This window comes from Atractosteus spatula, chromosome 11 (assembly GCF_055471065.1).
Source record: "Atractosteus spatula isolate fAtrSpa1 chromosome 11, fAtrSpa1.hap1, whole genome shotgun sequence".
In the NCBI taxonomy this organism is placed as follows: domain Eukaryota; kingdom Metazoa; phylum Chordata; class Actinopteri; order Semionotiformes; family Lepisosteidae; genus Atractosteus; species Atractosteus spatula.
The window spans coordinates 49,574,075-49,589,187 of NC_142716.1; the positions used below are offsets into that span (position 1 = coordinate 49,574,075).

The following is a 15,113-nucleotide window of genomic DNA, read 5'->3' on the forward strand; positions in this document are numbered from 1 at the left end:
GAGAAAGCGTTTTATAACTATTCCCCCCCCAGCGAAACACAGAGCTTGGGTTACATACCTTGTCGAAAAGCGCTTTCCAGTGCTGAGCCCAGGTACAGAGTGAGGCCCGGGGGCGGGGGGAGAGAGGGAGAGAGAGAAGGGTGAGAGAAGGCCACGTGCGCGATCACACCTCACCTCACCTGGCTCGCGGGAACACCCCCCCGCTCCCCTGGAAGGCGGGCACGAGACAGTGTGGAGGGGGTGGGGGGGACCCCGACGGTCACCCCCTCTTGTCATGTCCCTTATTGAAGCACAGTCACCCCCATTATACCCACAAGCCTGGCCCGTACAGCACGTAGCACTCTGAAACTATCTCACGATACTCACAATATCCTGCTTTCTATCAAAAAAGTAGTCAGCCTGGCTGCTCTCCGAACAAAACTCTCCATGCACTTCGCGTATTCGTCATCACCGACACTATCTCGCTTTCGAAAATCCGCCCGAAGAGGGGTCCGGATCTGCCGACTTCAGCGAGCTCCACGCACACGGCTAATCCGGGCGCTGTACCTGCCAGGTTCGTTAAGCGAGAAGCCTCAGGTGTGCTTTCCACAGCTACGGCAACAGTGATTTAGGAATAAAACAACGATCAAATCTGGAGGGCAACCGGCGTGGAAATGGACATCCACTGTGAAACAATTGCGTTAGGAACGTCTGGGACTAAAGTTTTGGGATTATCAAGGGAGGGGGTTAAATCGCTGCATTAGAATGTAATTTTTTATGTAAACAAACGCGCTGATTAAATAGTCTTTATGTCACTTACCTCCTCCGGGGCCGTGGGGAGGACGTCGCAGCTCTCCAGCACCTCAATTTCGTCTCCTTCCGCGTTGGCGGCCACGGCGGGGGACGACGACCCCCCGCGACCCTGACACCCCGACATCTCCCTGCCTCCGAGGCGCTCTGCGCTAAACCCTTCTCGGCGACCCGGCAGAAACGGGGATCATTCCCATTCCAGTTCTCCCAGCCTCACGCCGCCAGCTTCAGCGCTGCAGAGCCTAAGGGCTATATATCGTGCTAAAACAAAAAAAGAAGCGACTTCCACCGAGTGAAAAAAATAAATTCTCCTCCACAAGATTCACAGTCGGGACATCTCCGGGTCCGCCGTATTCAATTTCCCTTTCATCGTGCGTTGCTTAAAAAAATATCCAAATACAAAATCAATTGTAAAAAGTCGACGACAAGGTAACACTTCACAAACCGAAGAAAATCCAAGTGAATAACGCTCACTCACATCGGCAGGAAAAGATAAAAGTACGTATTCTGGTTAAATTTAGTTTTGTTTTTTTTCCCACGACGCAGTCCTCCGGGTAGAACTGACCGAGGGCGACGATTCCTCGTTTCGTCAGGACACAGCTGCGGAGTCACCTGCCGAGCGGGTCATCCGGGCCAGAAGCGGACTCGAGCGGACTCGGTTCGGGCGACCGCACGCAAGCAGCAGCCGGGGTTCGCCGGACCGAACCGCCAAATCAGCGTTCTAGAACTGCGTTGTCCATCGGGTCATCGTCCGCGGGGGTCTGCCGGGGAATCGGTTCCGAAGGCAGAGCGAAAGGACACGAATCCCGGTTCCGAGCCCCGTCCGGTCTGTCCCCAGGTGGCGGAAATCTCTGGACTCTCACCTCCGCGTCGCATCTTCCCTGTCCGCTCCGACGCCTTCTCCTGCAGCGAGAGAGCGGAATAGTTTGCGGTCGGCTTTCCGAAGAGTCCGGCTCGAACAGCGGTCGTTCGCGTCCCAGAACTCCAGCTTCGCCCAGCAGGCGAAGTGCAAAGCAACAGAAATTAAGAGGGAGTATTGGAGAGGAAAATAGGTACAGAACAGGATTAGAAAACCTCTGGGTCAGACTTGCGTGTCCACTAGAGATTTCACAACATGAAACAATCTGTATATAAGTATCCAGCTGACGACGAAGTCCTTCGGTTGAAAAGCGAGTTTTTAGCTTGAAAATATTAAATTACATCACAACGACAACGTTAACACGATAGTTCCGGCCGTCATTGTTGCCGACCAAAACAATAAAATAAACCTAAGACACCCTTGCTAATTCATCTTGGGGGGGAAAAGGGGGACTGATTCAAACAACAAAATACTACTCTTCGCAGAGAGGAAACTTGCATTTTAAGAGCTACGTCACCTCACCTTGCTGGGATGTCGTTCGTCGTGACGCTGCGCCACAGCCGGCTGTCTCCGCCGTGTCTGCGGGCAGCGCTTGGTGTCCTGAGCAGACCGGCTCCCCGCGAACTGACCGCATCCAGCCGGCTCGCTGGCGCTACATCACCGCACCGCCGCTCGCTTGTGGATCGACGACGATCGCCGCCCACAAAGTCTTATTTTTGGAGGTACAAAACACCTCCCCCTAGGTCTGTCGTCAGAAGACACCCTTCTTCCCTAACCCCGGTTCCTCCCCTACTACTCCACCATTAGAGGTGGTGTCCGCACTGGGAGCCACTGGTGTCCAGACCAGCGAATGGAAAACCCTTTACTTTCTGCGCTTCCCTGCTCGTAACTCGCATGTGACAGTGTGGCTGCACGGGCACAGCAACGAGACAGACCCTCATTACACCCCTCTACTGCAACTCCGGACTCTCCCTCTCCCTCTATTTTCTCTGCCTCTGTAGGAGTGTCCTGCAATTGAACCGAATACAGTCGCGAAGACAAGTTGCAGAGCAGAGCAGGAGACCGCAATGACAGCTGGCTGAAATTATTGACTGCAGTCTTTCCCTTCCCTCTCGCCTGTGAAGAACAGCAGCTCTCGGTAGACGTGATGAGGAGAGCTGTGTGGCACCAGAGAAAGGAGCTGGGAGCGCTCACTCTCTGAGACGGTCCTGCCAGTCAGGTCCGGGCAGCAGACTGGTACTGTAGCTGCTGAGCGCAGAGAGAGGGAGCTGTGCTCAGGCTCTGAGCTGGACCAGGGGAAAGGCAGGCGATGTAATGATGGACAATTGTTTTTCTTTAAAGGTACAGTGGTGTAGGTCTCTTTAAATCATCATCAGCGAAAGACCTCAGGAAAAGGGTCAGATTAGTTCATTTAAGACTTAAATGAAATTAAGGTTAAGAAAACATATAAAATCTTCTAGACAGTTGCCCTGTGGACTGGCCCCATCTAAAAATGATTTCTACCCTGACATGCAACACAGCACCAGCCTGCACATGTGAACCTCAGTGAATTACACTTTCCTCTCTGGGAGTGGAGCCGAGTGTCACACCTGTCTCCAGATGTGAAGCTGACAGTCACACCTGTCTCCAGATGTGGAGCTGACAGTCACACCTGTCTCCAGACACCTTTTAATGTTTTCTTAATACACGCAGTTTTTCAATGATGTTTTGGTTGTTATCCATTAACAGGAAATCAGCGCCGATGATAAGGACTATCTTGGAGAAGGGTTCTTGTGTTTTAGCATCTACGCTGTAGTCATGTGGATACTGACAGGCTTGACAGGCTTGCTCAGATTCTCCTCTAGTCTGCAGTGGGGAGAGGGCTGTATTGCTGTTGGGACTCATCAGTACTAAAGTTTGCAAACAAAGAACTGTCTTCTCCTTCAGCCATCTCAGTACTACAGCCTGTTTCTAAAAAGGACCTTTTTAATGTTTTTGTTTTTTTAAAAGCTGTGCCTCGCTTACACCCCCATTATAAAAAAACACATCTTACGTCTGAGCAAGTGATGTTGGGTAATAACGATAGTTTAGCATCACAGGCACAGTCACGGACATCTTTGGTTGCTGTGCTGAATTGGAGCAACTGGGACTAAATGATTGACCAGTCAAGCACATAGGTGTCCACCTCAGTTGCAGAACGGAGCTCTGGAATTAAGAATTGATTCTAAGCTTTGCCAGAGAAGAGCTGGGCAAAGTGCACGTTGAGGCTGAAAGGGCATGGAGACAGGAAACATCAGAGAGAATAGAAATTCCAGTTACCGGGTGCTCGCTGATGTATTTTTAAAGCACCTTATTCTTTTCATCCCTCATAATTACAAGAAGCGAGTCAAGGTGATCGTGAACCCTCTTACAAACTGCAGGCAAGCAGGAGCTTTGCTGGTGACTCACTGAGGGCAGCTGCCTCGATGAGCTTTTATTGAAGGTTCGACAGTTTCAGCAACTTTAAGAAATGAGTAAAACACACAAACACAATCTATTAGAAAAATCAGCTAAACTGAGAAATTCCCAAATGAAACATACTTTATAAAGAACGATACACTTATTTTCTATAATATTCTCATATTACCATTTCTTTTCATAATCCTTCAGGGACTCAGTAATGACAGACTGAATGCTTAAGTACATCTAAGGCGACCCTTGATGTTACATTTAATGTTTATATCTGGATTAAAATATCCTCAACAGTCCTGTATAGGAATTTGCTTTCCAGTTTCAACAATGTGCGCAGGAGCCTGTAATGGACCGGTCAGCTCAGCAATGGAAGTCCAATTTCCTGATGGGTCACAGAAAGTGGAAGCAGGAGAAATAAGAACCAGCTCCATAGTGCAGCAGTCCTAACTGGTGGAGTTGCTGTTTATCCAGCTGACATGATCGCTTCCCAGGCTGAGCTTAATGTCGTCCAGAAGGGTCAAGGTCTCAACTCCGGAGAGGACCTCTAAAATGAAATGGAATTTAATAATCATCAAGACAGCTAATAAAACTTAGAAACAAATAAAATATCAACTTTGGAGAGCTCTGCTGTAAAAGAGCTCTATTGTATCTGGTTGTTAGTGTAAAGTCACTGGTTATCTCACATAATTTGGGAAGGGATTAGAGATCTTGTGTTTTTGTCTTCACTGTTACAAAACAGTAAGATTTTAATTACCTCTATTTCCATGGTAACATGACCTTTCAAAGTATTTTTAACTTTGGTCTTAACAGACACCTACACAGCCCTTCCTTATCTATTGATAAGCAAGTTGAAGCAAATGTCTGTTAACCATAACATTACAAGAAGGTATCACTCATTTTTAACAGTACACAGTATGTCAGGGTCAACAAAACTCTTTCGGAGTCACGATCCATTAGCACAGGTGCCCCTCGGGGCTGTGTGAGCTCTCCAGTTCTGTTCACACTTTATACAAACGATTGTACGAGCAGTAGTCAAAGCAACTTCATTTTCAAATTCTCAGATGATACAGCTGTTCTTGGCTTAATGCATAGAGGTAGCAGCTCATCTGTGTACATGTCAGAAATCAAAAGGTTTGTGCAATAGTGTGACAATAATAGCCTAATTCTCAATGTTAAAAAAACAAATGAAATAGTTTTTGTTCCCAGAGCAGTTGGTGATCACTCACATGCAGTAATCCACAATGAATTTATCACTCAGGTTGATTCATATAAGTACTCAGGAGTACACACAGACAGTAACCTGTGCTGGACTACTCATGTGGAGAGTGTTTGCTCCAAAGTTCAGCAGTGCTCATATTTCTTGCAAAGACTAAGAGTGTTTGGGGTTCGACAGGAAATAATGCTACTCTTTTACCAGAGAGAGCATCATCAGATATGGTATAACAGTGTGGTTTGGTAATTTATCAGTTCAATTAAGATCGCAAATTACCCGTCTCATCCAGACAGCTTTGAAGGTCATGGGAGTGAAACAGCACCCCTCCCTGCAGACAATCTTTGAAAAAGCCATCATAAAACAAGCAGAAAAAATCATATCAGATCCTTCCCAGATCCTCAACTCTGAATACCAACTTCTTTCTTCTGGCAAACGTTTTAGGGTTCCCAAATGTAAGTCAAACAGATACAAACATTCCTTTGTTCTACTATCCATTAAAGCTGTCAATGCAAATGGAAAGAATAAACACAATTTTTTACCTTTACAATCCACTTGTGTGCAATATGTTTTGTAATGTGTTATAAATGTTATATGTTGTTATGTGTTATGTGTTATACATGTGCAATAGAGTGATGTGCAATGTTTGTTTGTTTTTTTCTGCATTGTATTTAAATGTACAGAAGTGCTGTGTGTCTACAAACAATTTCCCTCAGGAGACAATAAATCTTATCCTCCTGCATGAAACTGCAGCCTGTGCTGTCTGGTGCTGACTCCCCATGAGAACGTGCATTTCCCACTTGGTCCCACTAGGTGGCACCCACCCACTCAGTTTCTTCCAGTTCAGGGTCAGCTGTCCCACAGTATCAAGCAGCAGGCGCAGGGCGGGATACACCCTGGATGGAACGCCAGTCCCTTGCAGAGCACACACACTGCCACACACACTCACACCAGAGCCGATTTTCCCAGGTGCCAATTCACCCACCCATGTGGTTTTGGACTGTGGGAGGAAACCCTCACCAACACACAGAGAGAACATACAAACTCATACAAACTCCTCCACACAGAAGAAACCCAGGTCAGGAGTGGAACCTGAGGCCCAGTGCTGTGAGGCAGCAATGCTAACCACTGAGGCGTCACCCAGAGAAGGACCATTTGTATTATACAGGGTGTCAAGTGCTCATTGAGCTGCTAGAGATACAGTATACAGTATATATCTGAACAACAGGTCAATGAATGAGCAGTCAGCCTCGTGTGTGACTCGAGGTGCCAGGTTCCTCAACGCCTACAGCTGCAATCCGAATGTTCTGCAGGGGATCTGAACTGCTGGTATTGTTAGGCTCGCGGGCTCACTAGAACACGCTGCTAACCCACGCTCCTTTCCTGGGTTGTTCTGAACCTGGAGGGCTGCGTCGCGAGGGAATGTTTGTTTTTGTATGTGGCCTGTAGTCTGTGGATGCAGGCCAGGTGTTTTACTGCTCAGCCTGGAAAATCTCGGACGCGAGGCTCAGCGCACAGTGAGGGCCCAAGTTTAAACTCCAGTCCTCTTACACACAGAATGCCTCTTAAGGGGAAACGGGGTCAGATGATTACATATCTAATAAAGTTATGTGGCTCTGGGGCTCAGGATCTGCGCCTGTGGCTGAAAGGCAGCCGGCTCGTATCCAGCAGCTGGCAGAGGAATCTGTTGGGCCCCTGAGCAAGGCCCTTCACCCCAACTGCTCCAGGGGCGCTGTATAAATGGCTGACCGTACGCTCTGACCCCAAGCTTTTCTCCCCATCTGTGTGCCTGTGTGTCTCATGGAGAGCAAGCTGGAGTATGCGAAAAGACAAATTCCTAATGCAAGAAATTGTATATGGCCAATAAAGTGATCTTATCTATCTCTTATCTTATATGACACTGATAATTTTACATTTTGTGTGCAAGTGAGAAATAAAAATAATTGCTTGCTTTTACAAAGAGCCTTATTCCCAAAGGATCCCAAAATGCTTTGTGTATCGAAGGGAAAGAAGCAATAGAAAGGTGAGAACTGCCTCTCCAGCTGATTGATGGAGAAACTCTAGGGAGGCCGGATGCACAGCACAGAGGGGAAGTCAGTCGGGACACTGGGAATACCACCTCCACTGGTGCTGGGATCTTCAGTGACCTGGAAGTTTGGTTAAACATCTCATCTGCAGGATGACACCTCATAGTCTTGCACAGTCACATTCTGGGCACCATACTGTGAGGAGAGCGCCATCTGCTGGTTTACCAGCACCACTGACAACAGCCACCTGGCGGAACTTGGAGCTCTCCTGGATTCCAGTGCTGCCTGGAGGCCTGACAACATCTGACTGACAGGTGGTGATACTGCCATCGTCTTCCTTTGCTAAACCAATCATCCGTTACGGTTCAGGACGGACATGGGGACATTAACACTTAGCGGCATTACGGCAACACACGTTCTGATGCGTCATCAATCCTTTACCTTCCTTTTGGAAAGTAGGTTTCACTCTTGGAAAAGTAAAAACAAAAGATTCCAAAACAGCTCAAATCTGATGAATATCAGACTTAATACTTTTATAGGCTTATTACATCAACTGCTTTGAAGACACTTCCTGTTCTCACTGAGAAACCTTACACCGTAATGAGAAGAGAGAAAAAGGAAGACATGAATGCATGAGGAAATAAAAGAATAAAAAATAACCACTCTTCTCAAAACCGAGCGGAATTACTCTTTTCTCAAAGGATTTATTTATAGAAACACGAAATCAAAGGAACAAATTAAAGAGACTCACTTACCCAGTCGGCTTTCAGAAGCTTTTCTTAGCAAAGACTTTGGAACATCATAGATGCTTTCTGTGATAATGGCTCTGCTGCCTAAACCAAAAGAGACAGCAGGTCAGTGCGCGTCTCAGCCATGGTGCCTGGGCTCTCGGAGCCGAGGAACAGGAGAGGAACGGATGTCAATGGACAGTCGCTGTGACAGAGGCTCGGCCACAGCTCCATCCCCGCAGAACGTCTTATTAGAGTTTGCAACATCAGCTCAGTGTCCTCCTTTCCCACGCACAGCTAGTGAGCAGCACATGGAGCCCAGCCAGGCACATCGTGTCCTACCCTGGGCGCTTTCTCCTCTGGCTTCTCGGTTCGACGTTGGCACATCATACAGGCCCTCCTCCTCTTCCTCCTCTTGCGCAGTGATGCTCTGGTGCTGAGCTGCAGGGGAGGGGTGACAGCCCGTTTAGTGCATTAGGGTCACAGAACTACAGTCCCTCACAGAGTAAAACGAGGGGATTGTTAGCGAGCATCACCCCCCGGCTTGGAGAGGGAGTCGCTTAACAATTTAAACAGAAAATGGGGGTACGCAGGCATGTGGATATGTAGAGTGAAAGATTGCTGCTTGTTTTGTGTCTGCTTCACATCAGCATCAGGCTGTGTGAATTAGCCCTCTTGTGAACAATGTGGGTCCATGTCCCAGGCCTGGGGCAGACCTCATTACCAGCTGAGCTTTGTTAATTAGGCTTCTTGGATGCTTGTGAACTACTTTTACAACTGTCTGTTAACAATAACATAACAAGAAGGTATCACTCATTTTTAACAAACCGCACACAGAATGTCAGGGTCAACAAAACTCTTTCCGAGTCACGATCAATTAGCACAGGTGCCCCTCAGGGCTGTGTGAGCTCTCCAGTTCGTTCACACTTTATGCAAATGATTGTACGAGCAGTAGTCAAAGCAACTTCATTTTCAAATTCTCAGATGATACAGCTGTGCTTGGTTTAATGTGTAGAGGAAGCAGCTCCTCTGTTTACATGTCAGCGTAAACAGTCAACGAACTTATCACTCAGGTTGATTCATATAAGTACTCAGGAGTACACACAGACAGTAACCTGTGCTGGTCTACTCATGTTGAGAGTGTTTGCTCCAAAGTTCAGCAGCGCTCATATTTCCTGCAAAGACTAAGAGTGTTTGGGGTTCAACAGGAAGTAATGCTACTCTTTTACTGTGCTGTAAGTGAGAGCATGATCAGACATGGTATTTCAGTGTGGTTTGGTAATCTATCAGTTCATTTTAAATCACAAAGTACCCGCCTCATCCATCACTCCCATGAAGGTCATGGGAGTGAAACAGCACCCCTCCCTGCCGACAATCTTTGAAAAATCCATAATCAAACAGGCAGGAAAAATCATATCAGATCCTTCCCACATCCTCAACTCTGAATACCAACTTCTTCCTTCTGGCAAACGATTAAGGGTTCCCAAATGTAAGTCAAACAGATACAAACATTCCTGTGTTCCACTATCCATTAAAGCTGTCAACACAAATGTCAAGGATAAACACAATTTTGACTCTTACAACCCACTTGAGTCCAATATGTCTTGTGATGTGTTATAAATGTTACATGTTGTTATGTGTTATACTGTACATGTGCAACAGAGTGATGTGCAATGTTTTTCTTCTCTGCTTTTTTTTTTGCATTCTATTTAAATGTACAGGAGTGCTGGGTGTCCATAAAACATTTCCCTCAGGGGACAATAAAATCTTATCTTACCTATCTTATCTTATCTTAACTACCCTTGAACAGCGGGACTAGGAAAAAAAGAGCACTAACTCTGTGTCAGGTGCTGGATTTCAAAACTCTCACTTAGGTTGATTGTTTCTTTGTGCTGGAAGATGGTAACCCAGCACTGAGGATGCTCATTCAGGGATTGTGGACGTGTGTGCAGTGACAGGTCTTACAAAGCGCTGCTTGTGGTCGAGTGTGATGACACTGGGGCCATCTTCAGCCAACACCCTCGCCAAACGCTTGCACATGACTCCACTTCTAAAACCTTTGCTTTTTCAAATGACCCTCACAGTAGTCCCGTACTACCAATGTGCTCGCACTATTACAATGCATTAGGATAATATTCACCATACAATACTCTCTAAGAGATAACTGCACCTACCCAAGATCAGCTCATTCCACCCAGGCCAACTGGCCTCAGTGACGTCCCCTTTACCCGGGACAACAGACACCACAGCCCCTGCATGGCGACATTCAGCAATGCTGCCGTCCGTGAATTCACTTGTACTGATTGTGAGTGGCTGCCGACGAAGAGTGGATTGGGATGGAACTGCATTGTCATATTTTATTAATGTATCGATTAGCTCTAATTAAGTAAGCAAGAGCCTTGTAGGGAATGAAGGGAATTCTCTGGCTACTCCAGACCCTTCCTGAAGTCATAAGACAACCCTGACTTGCCTGCTCTGCTCAGATAGCTCACAGACAATAGTCTTATTTTTCACATTTGGATTTTTCCCCGCTTGATGAGCATTGCCCCTGTGTGGTCAGATCCTCTTCTTGCTCATCAATTAATCGAGGGGTGAAAGCCCTGACTTGTCGGCATCAACATCATGCGTACAAGTAAATTGGGTCCAGCTGAAGTATTCCTGCCCTGACCACAGGCCTAAACCTAGATCCTGGGCCCAAACATCATCTAGAAACCAACGATGCACTGTGTTCTGCTAATTAAAGCTGTTAATGATAGACATTTTGATTTCTCTTTCCTGTGGATTTTGAAATAAGGAATTTGAAGATATAAAGGAGGGTTAGTCAACAATATAACCAAGGAAAAGTGACTGAATGAATGCCATTTGAAAGAGTACAGTGATACTTATAGATATATTGTATATAACAAGGTTAGGCAACACTATCACATTTCATGGCAAGTCTTTGATCTAACTGCTGCAGAGACAGCTGAAGAATTCCATGTGAAAGACATCATCAAGGGCCAGTTCAGCCCTCGAACCCCAGGCAGGCCGGAGACGGCTCGGACCAGGCACCTGCATCGAGGGGGGGCTCGGTGGGCGGCCACGCCAGCCCCCTCGGGTCCGTGAAGCTCGAGAAGGAGCCGGGCTGCCCGGCGGACGTCCCGCTGTCCGACTCGGAGCTGCTGTGATGGCGGGGGCCCGCGCGCTCCTTCAGGTCGGCCACGTCGTGCCTGGAGCAGAGACACCCGTCAGCAACGGCACCCGGGGACTGTACAGCCTCTCTCTCTCTTTCCCCCGCAGCGGCCGGGAAGCGGTGTGGGCGCGGAGTTACCAGACACAGGCGGAGTCCGGGTGGCCAGGCCCTGGCAGCTGCATGGCTTTCCACAGCAGGCCTGTCCACGCCGCTCGCAGCTCCTCCGTCTCCGCAGCCTGGAGCCGTCCCGGGGCGGGCAGGGAGAGCACAAGACAGAGGTGGCATGAAATGAGGCCAGTCAGCCCATCTTGCTTCGTGGCCTGTGGGTCTCATCCAGCTATTCTCTGATGGGGACCTGGGGACCCTCATCTTGTAGTCCTGCAGCTCGTTTCAGACCCACAGGACTTCCTGCTTCTACTCCTGGACACAAAACCTGTTTGCTTCACGCTCCGGGAACGTGGACTAATGAAGCCAAAGTCAAAAGGCTGTGTTCGAAATTGAGTTGATGTGTTTTGCGTTGGCGTGTGAGCTTGTCTTACTGCTTTCCTGCTGAATGAAGACCTCAAAGCATGCACATGTTGCAGAGAAGCGTCCCTCACAACTTACCAGCACTTTCTTCTTCCCATTTTTCATGGTGATTTCAAAAACAAACTGCTTGCTGTCAGACTTCACTTCACGGACTGACTGAACCTGTTCAACAGCAGAGAGCAGCAAGTTTTATAACACTCTCTCCCAGCAGAAACAGTGTGTCATAGCAACAAATATTATGATGCAATGAGGAGATAAAAGATATGATACGACACCATAACATTTTCTGGAATAAAATCTTCTTATGCCTTAAGCAGAGAAGAGCTTCCCCTAAAGCCATTACAATCAGATTCTGGTCTTGGGGGAGTCAGTGTGTCTGCAGGGGGTCCAGTCCTGGTCCAGTGGGTCTGCAGAGTTTTGTTCCAACTCGCTTCTTAATGAGCTAAATCAGCTCATTGTGGGCCAGATGGGACCAAAGTAACAGGGTCTCCCAGCTCTTCAGGTGCTGCTGCTTTAAAGAGACTTTGAAACTTTTCAGACTCCCAGGACTGGAGAGCCATGTCTTGAAATGAAAAGGGGAAACACCACGTTTCCATGTTTTCAACGTTTTCTGGTTAGAATTTAGCGTAATCCCAATTCCCAACAGCCTGCAGAATGATTTCTGCAATTTGTCCTGTTTACAGTATCTTGCCCTGGAAAGATCTTCTCACTTACACCGTAATGTTAATTTGAATATGCATTTTTTTTTTTTGCAAAGCAAGGAAATAAAAAAAAACAGTTGGGCATCCTGTAACATGCGTGTTCATCACATTTTTACACAAACCTTATTCTGCTTTGCTCTCCTCATGGCATTGATCTTTTTGCAATTGAATGACAAAAAGCAAAGAGCGCTTCTTCATAAGCCAGTGCACTGGATGCTCATACTCACTGTGTATATGTAGTAATGGCCTCTCAGGTGGGACTGCGAAAACATAACGATGTGAAGAATTATCACTCTTGCAGACACACCCACTAGGGTACTGCAGGACATCAGGAAACACACAACACCTACTCTTCTCCTCTTATTCTAAGGGAACATCCAATTATTGCAAAAGGTTTGTTTTTACATTCTTAAAAAGAAAGTTTTACAGGTAGAAGCTCTCATTGCAGACCCCCAAAAGACCCTGCACAGCTCTCCACTGTGTAACAGTTTCTGCACGATGCTGATAGAGGTGCTTACAGAGGGTTTATCCTGCAGTAAACTGCGGACTCCCACCTCTGGGCAGCCTTGTCGACTCCTGGTTTAATGGTGCCAGTCCCTGGAGAGTCCCAGCCATAATAACAGGCAGAGACACAAGGCTGTGTCCTGCTCTGGTGTGGGTGTCCCTGGCCCTCACCCTCTCCAGAGCTCCACAGGAGAGCCTGGGCAGGGCAGCTGCGAGCTCACACAGCTGTGGCTCCAAAGCAGCTCACTCATCTGATCTGCCTTGTGGACGACCAGATTCTCCAAACCCGCGCCCCAGTACGGTGACTGGGAACACTGTGCTTCAGGAGCTGCCAGCCTGTGGGTGAGAGGAGAAACCAGGGTCCTGACTGGGGCACTGTTCGGAAGAGCGGGGCAGTTCCCCTGCTCTCCTGGACGAACAACACTCTGGGCTGGGCTCTCGAGTCTGGCCTCATGTTCCTCTGTAACACGCCTGGTAAAGCACTCGGTCTCCCCCCCATCCTGGGCTCCTGTATTGCCTTAGAAATACTATGAAATAAGGATCCAGTGAACTAATTCCACAAAACCAAGCAGCTCTCCTATCCTGGCATGAAAAAACACACTTACAACTCATGTACCCACAATGATCTGAGCCATGTAAACCGCCCAACTGCAGCTTTGGGAAAAATTAGATATGATCAGTCCAGCCTGTAAGAGCAACCACTAAGTGGAGTGGAGGTGTTCAACCTGGAAGTACTGTTAAGCCTGGGGTCTGCACCCATCCCAGATCCAGAGCCACAGCCCGTCGGGGGCTGGAGGAAAATGAACATACTTACAGCACTTCCATGCTTTTTGGTGTAGAAGAACAGCGTTGTGTTCTGAAGCCTGAACCAATAGGTCACCCACTTCAGCTTCTGAAAGAGCCAGGCACCTCAGTCAGCAGGAGCACACGTGTTGGGGCGCAGCTCAGGGGCCCCCAGGGGACACGGGGGGGCACAGAGCGCTCAGAGCCCCTGCCAGCGCTCAGTGACATGGCAGAGAGGCCCCGGGGTGCAGGCACTGCCACCCAGAGGACGTGTGTACGTATATTTGGCTCTGCAGCTAAGGATCTGCGCCTGTGGCTGGAAGGCTGCCGGTTCGAATCCTACACCATTGGGCCCCTGAGCAAGGCCCTTCACCCCAACTGCTCCAGGGGTGCCGTATAAATGGCTGACCCTGCACTCTGACCCCAAGCTTCTCTCCCTGTCTGTGTGTCTGTGTGTGGAGTCATGGAGAGCAAGCTGGGGTATGAGAAAAGACACATTCCTAATACGAGAAATTGTATATCGCCAATAAAGTGATCTCATCTTTTACACACCTCTGCCGCATCAGGATTTATGCAGACAAAAAGATTTTAGATTTTTGCACCTGTTATCTTTATGGCTCGTAGTTATGAAGCGTTTAATTAAACAAAACCAAGAGATCCCAAAACATATAATTATAATCTTATTATTAATAACATCAACAACGGTGATTTATAAACGTGCATTATCTGGCGGTGTTCAGAAGGTGGAAGATACTACAATGGTTCCGAGGTCATTAGCAGGCGGCCGGTTTTTCCTCTTGATTCAACAGCGATCGGCAGCAGAGCCCTGTGATTAATTACTTTTGTCATCTGGAGTTTCACCGAGTCTGGTCCCATTTCTTTCTGACGAGACAAACGGCGACCAGAAATAAAACTGAACTCTATTACACTGTGCCGCCTGGCTTTTGTGGGACATAATCTGATTACCCGAAGAGCTGCTGAAAGATTTAAGAGATCCGAGACAAATACACCCACACCATCACCTAAGAAAGGAAGCTTTAAATGGTTTGGCGTTTTGAGTTTTGACAGCTCTAAATTTAATAATCCACTCTTGAACCGGAATCCATTTTCCCCCCGCTGTGCGTTTCGTTCGTCATCTGCACTGTGAACTTCGCCCAGTACAAGCGCCGCAGGTTAAAAAAAAATAAACTTTCGTTTTTCTTACGAGCTTACCATTTTATCTTTCCTTTTCTTCAGGAAACTCTCAAACACCAGGCCCTGCTCGTCTGCTGACATCGCAGCGTCCAGGTTCGGGTGTCAGTTCAGTCCGGAGACGGGAGTCCGGCGCGAAGATCAGAGGCCCCGTCGCCCTACCTGTGTAGAGGCTGGTATTTCCCTCTTCC

General features: G+C 47.7%; 2 protein-coding genes across 4 annotated transcripts in view; both read right to left on the bottom strand.

Annotated features, from left to right (window-relative positions):
- The window catches only part of rhbdl3 (rhomboid, veinlet-like 3 (Drosophila)), a 30,965-nt gene extending 29,910 nt beyond the window's left edge, over nucleotides 1–1,055 (bottom strand). Inside the window, exons 1-2 of the mRNA XM_088927807.1 lie at nucleotides 800–1,055; nucleotides 59–82 (exon numbers count right to left, since the gene is read on the bottom strand). Coding sequence (XP_088783933.1) covers nucleotides 59–82; nucleotides 800–916 — 141 coding nt within the window. The 5' untranslated portion in view covers nucleotides 917–1,055. The remainder of the gene's footprint in view (nucleotides 1–58; nucleotides 83–799) is intronic.
- Nucleotides 1,056–4,061: 3,006 nt separating this feature from the next.
- Nucleotides 4,062–15,091, bottom strand: LOC148824284 (uncharacterized). Of its 3 annotated transcripts, XM_088928261.1 has the most exons (10): nucleotides 14,944–15,091; nucleotides 13,763–13,840; nucleotides 12,672–12,704; nucleotides 11,822–11,905; nucleotides 11,354–11,451; nucleotides 11,095–11,252; nucleotides 8,386–8,484; nucleotides 8,071–8,148; nucleotides 5,568–5,630; nucleotides 4,062–4,622 (listed from the first exon to the last, which is right to left on the bottom strand). In XM_088928261.1, the coding sequence occupies exons 1-10, from the start codon at nucleotides 15,004–15,006 to the stop codon at nucleotides 4,522–4,524; spliced, it is 855 nt and encodes a 284-aa protein (XP_088784387.1). In that variant the 5' UTR covers nucleotides 15,007–15,091; the 3' UTR covers nucleotides 4,062–4,521. The 3 variants fall into 3 exon arrangements, with proteins under 3 accessions (XP_088784387.1, XP_088784389.1, XP_088784388.1); XM_088928263.1 differs by lacking the exon at nucleotides 13,763–13,840; XM_088928262.1 differs by lacking the exon at nucleotides 5,568–5,630.
- Between the last annotated feature and the right edge of the window lie 22 nt (nucleotides 15,092–15,113).

What these genes read in the sequence shown, in the direction of transcription:
- LOC148824284 (XM_088928261.1), bottom strand. Translation starts at nt 15,006, where the DNA reads ATGTCAGCAGACGAGCAGGGCCTGGTGTTTGAGAGTTTCCTGAAGAAA. An exon ending in GCCATTACTACATATACACA is followed by an intron (nt 11,906 to 12,671) that starts GTGAGTATGAGC and finishes GCTGTTGAACAG; the next exon opens with GTTCAGTCAGTCCGTGAAGT. An exon ending in CCGGACTCCGCCTGTGTCTG is followed by an intron (nt 11,253 to 11,353) that starts GTAACTCCGCGC and finishes TCTCTGCTCCAG; the next exon opens with GCACGACGTGGCCGACCTGA.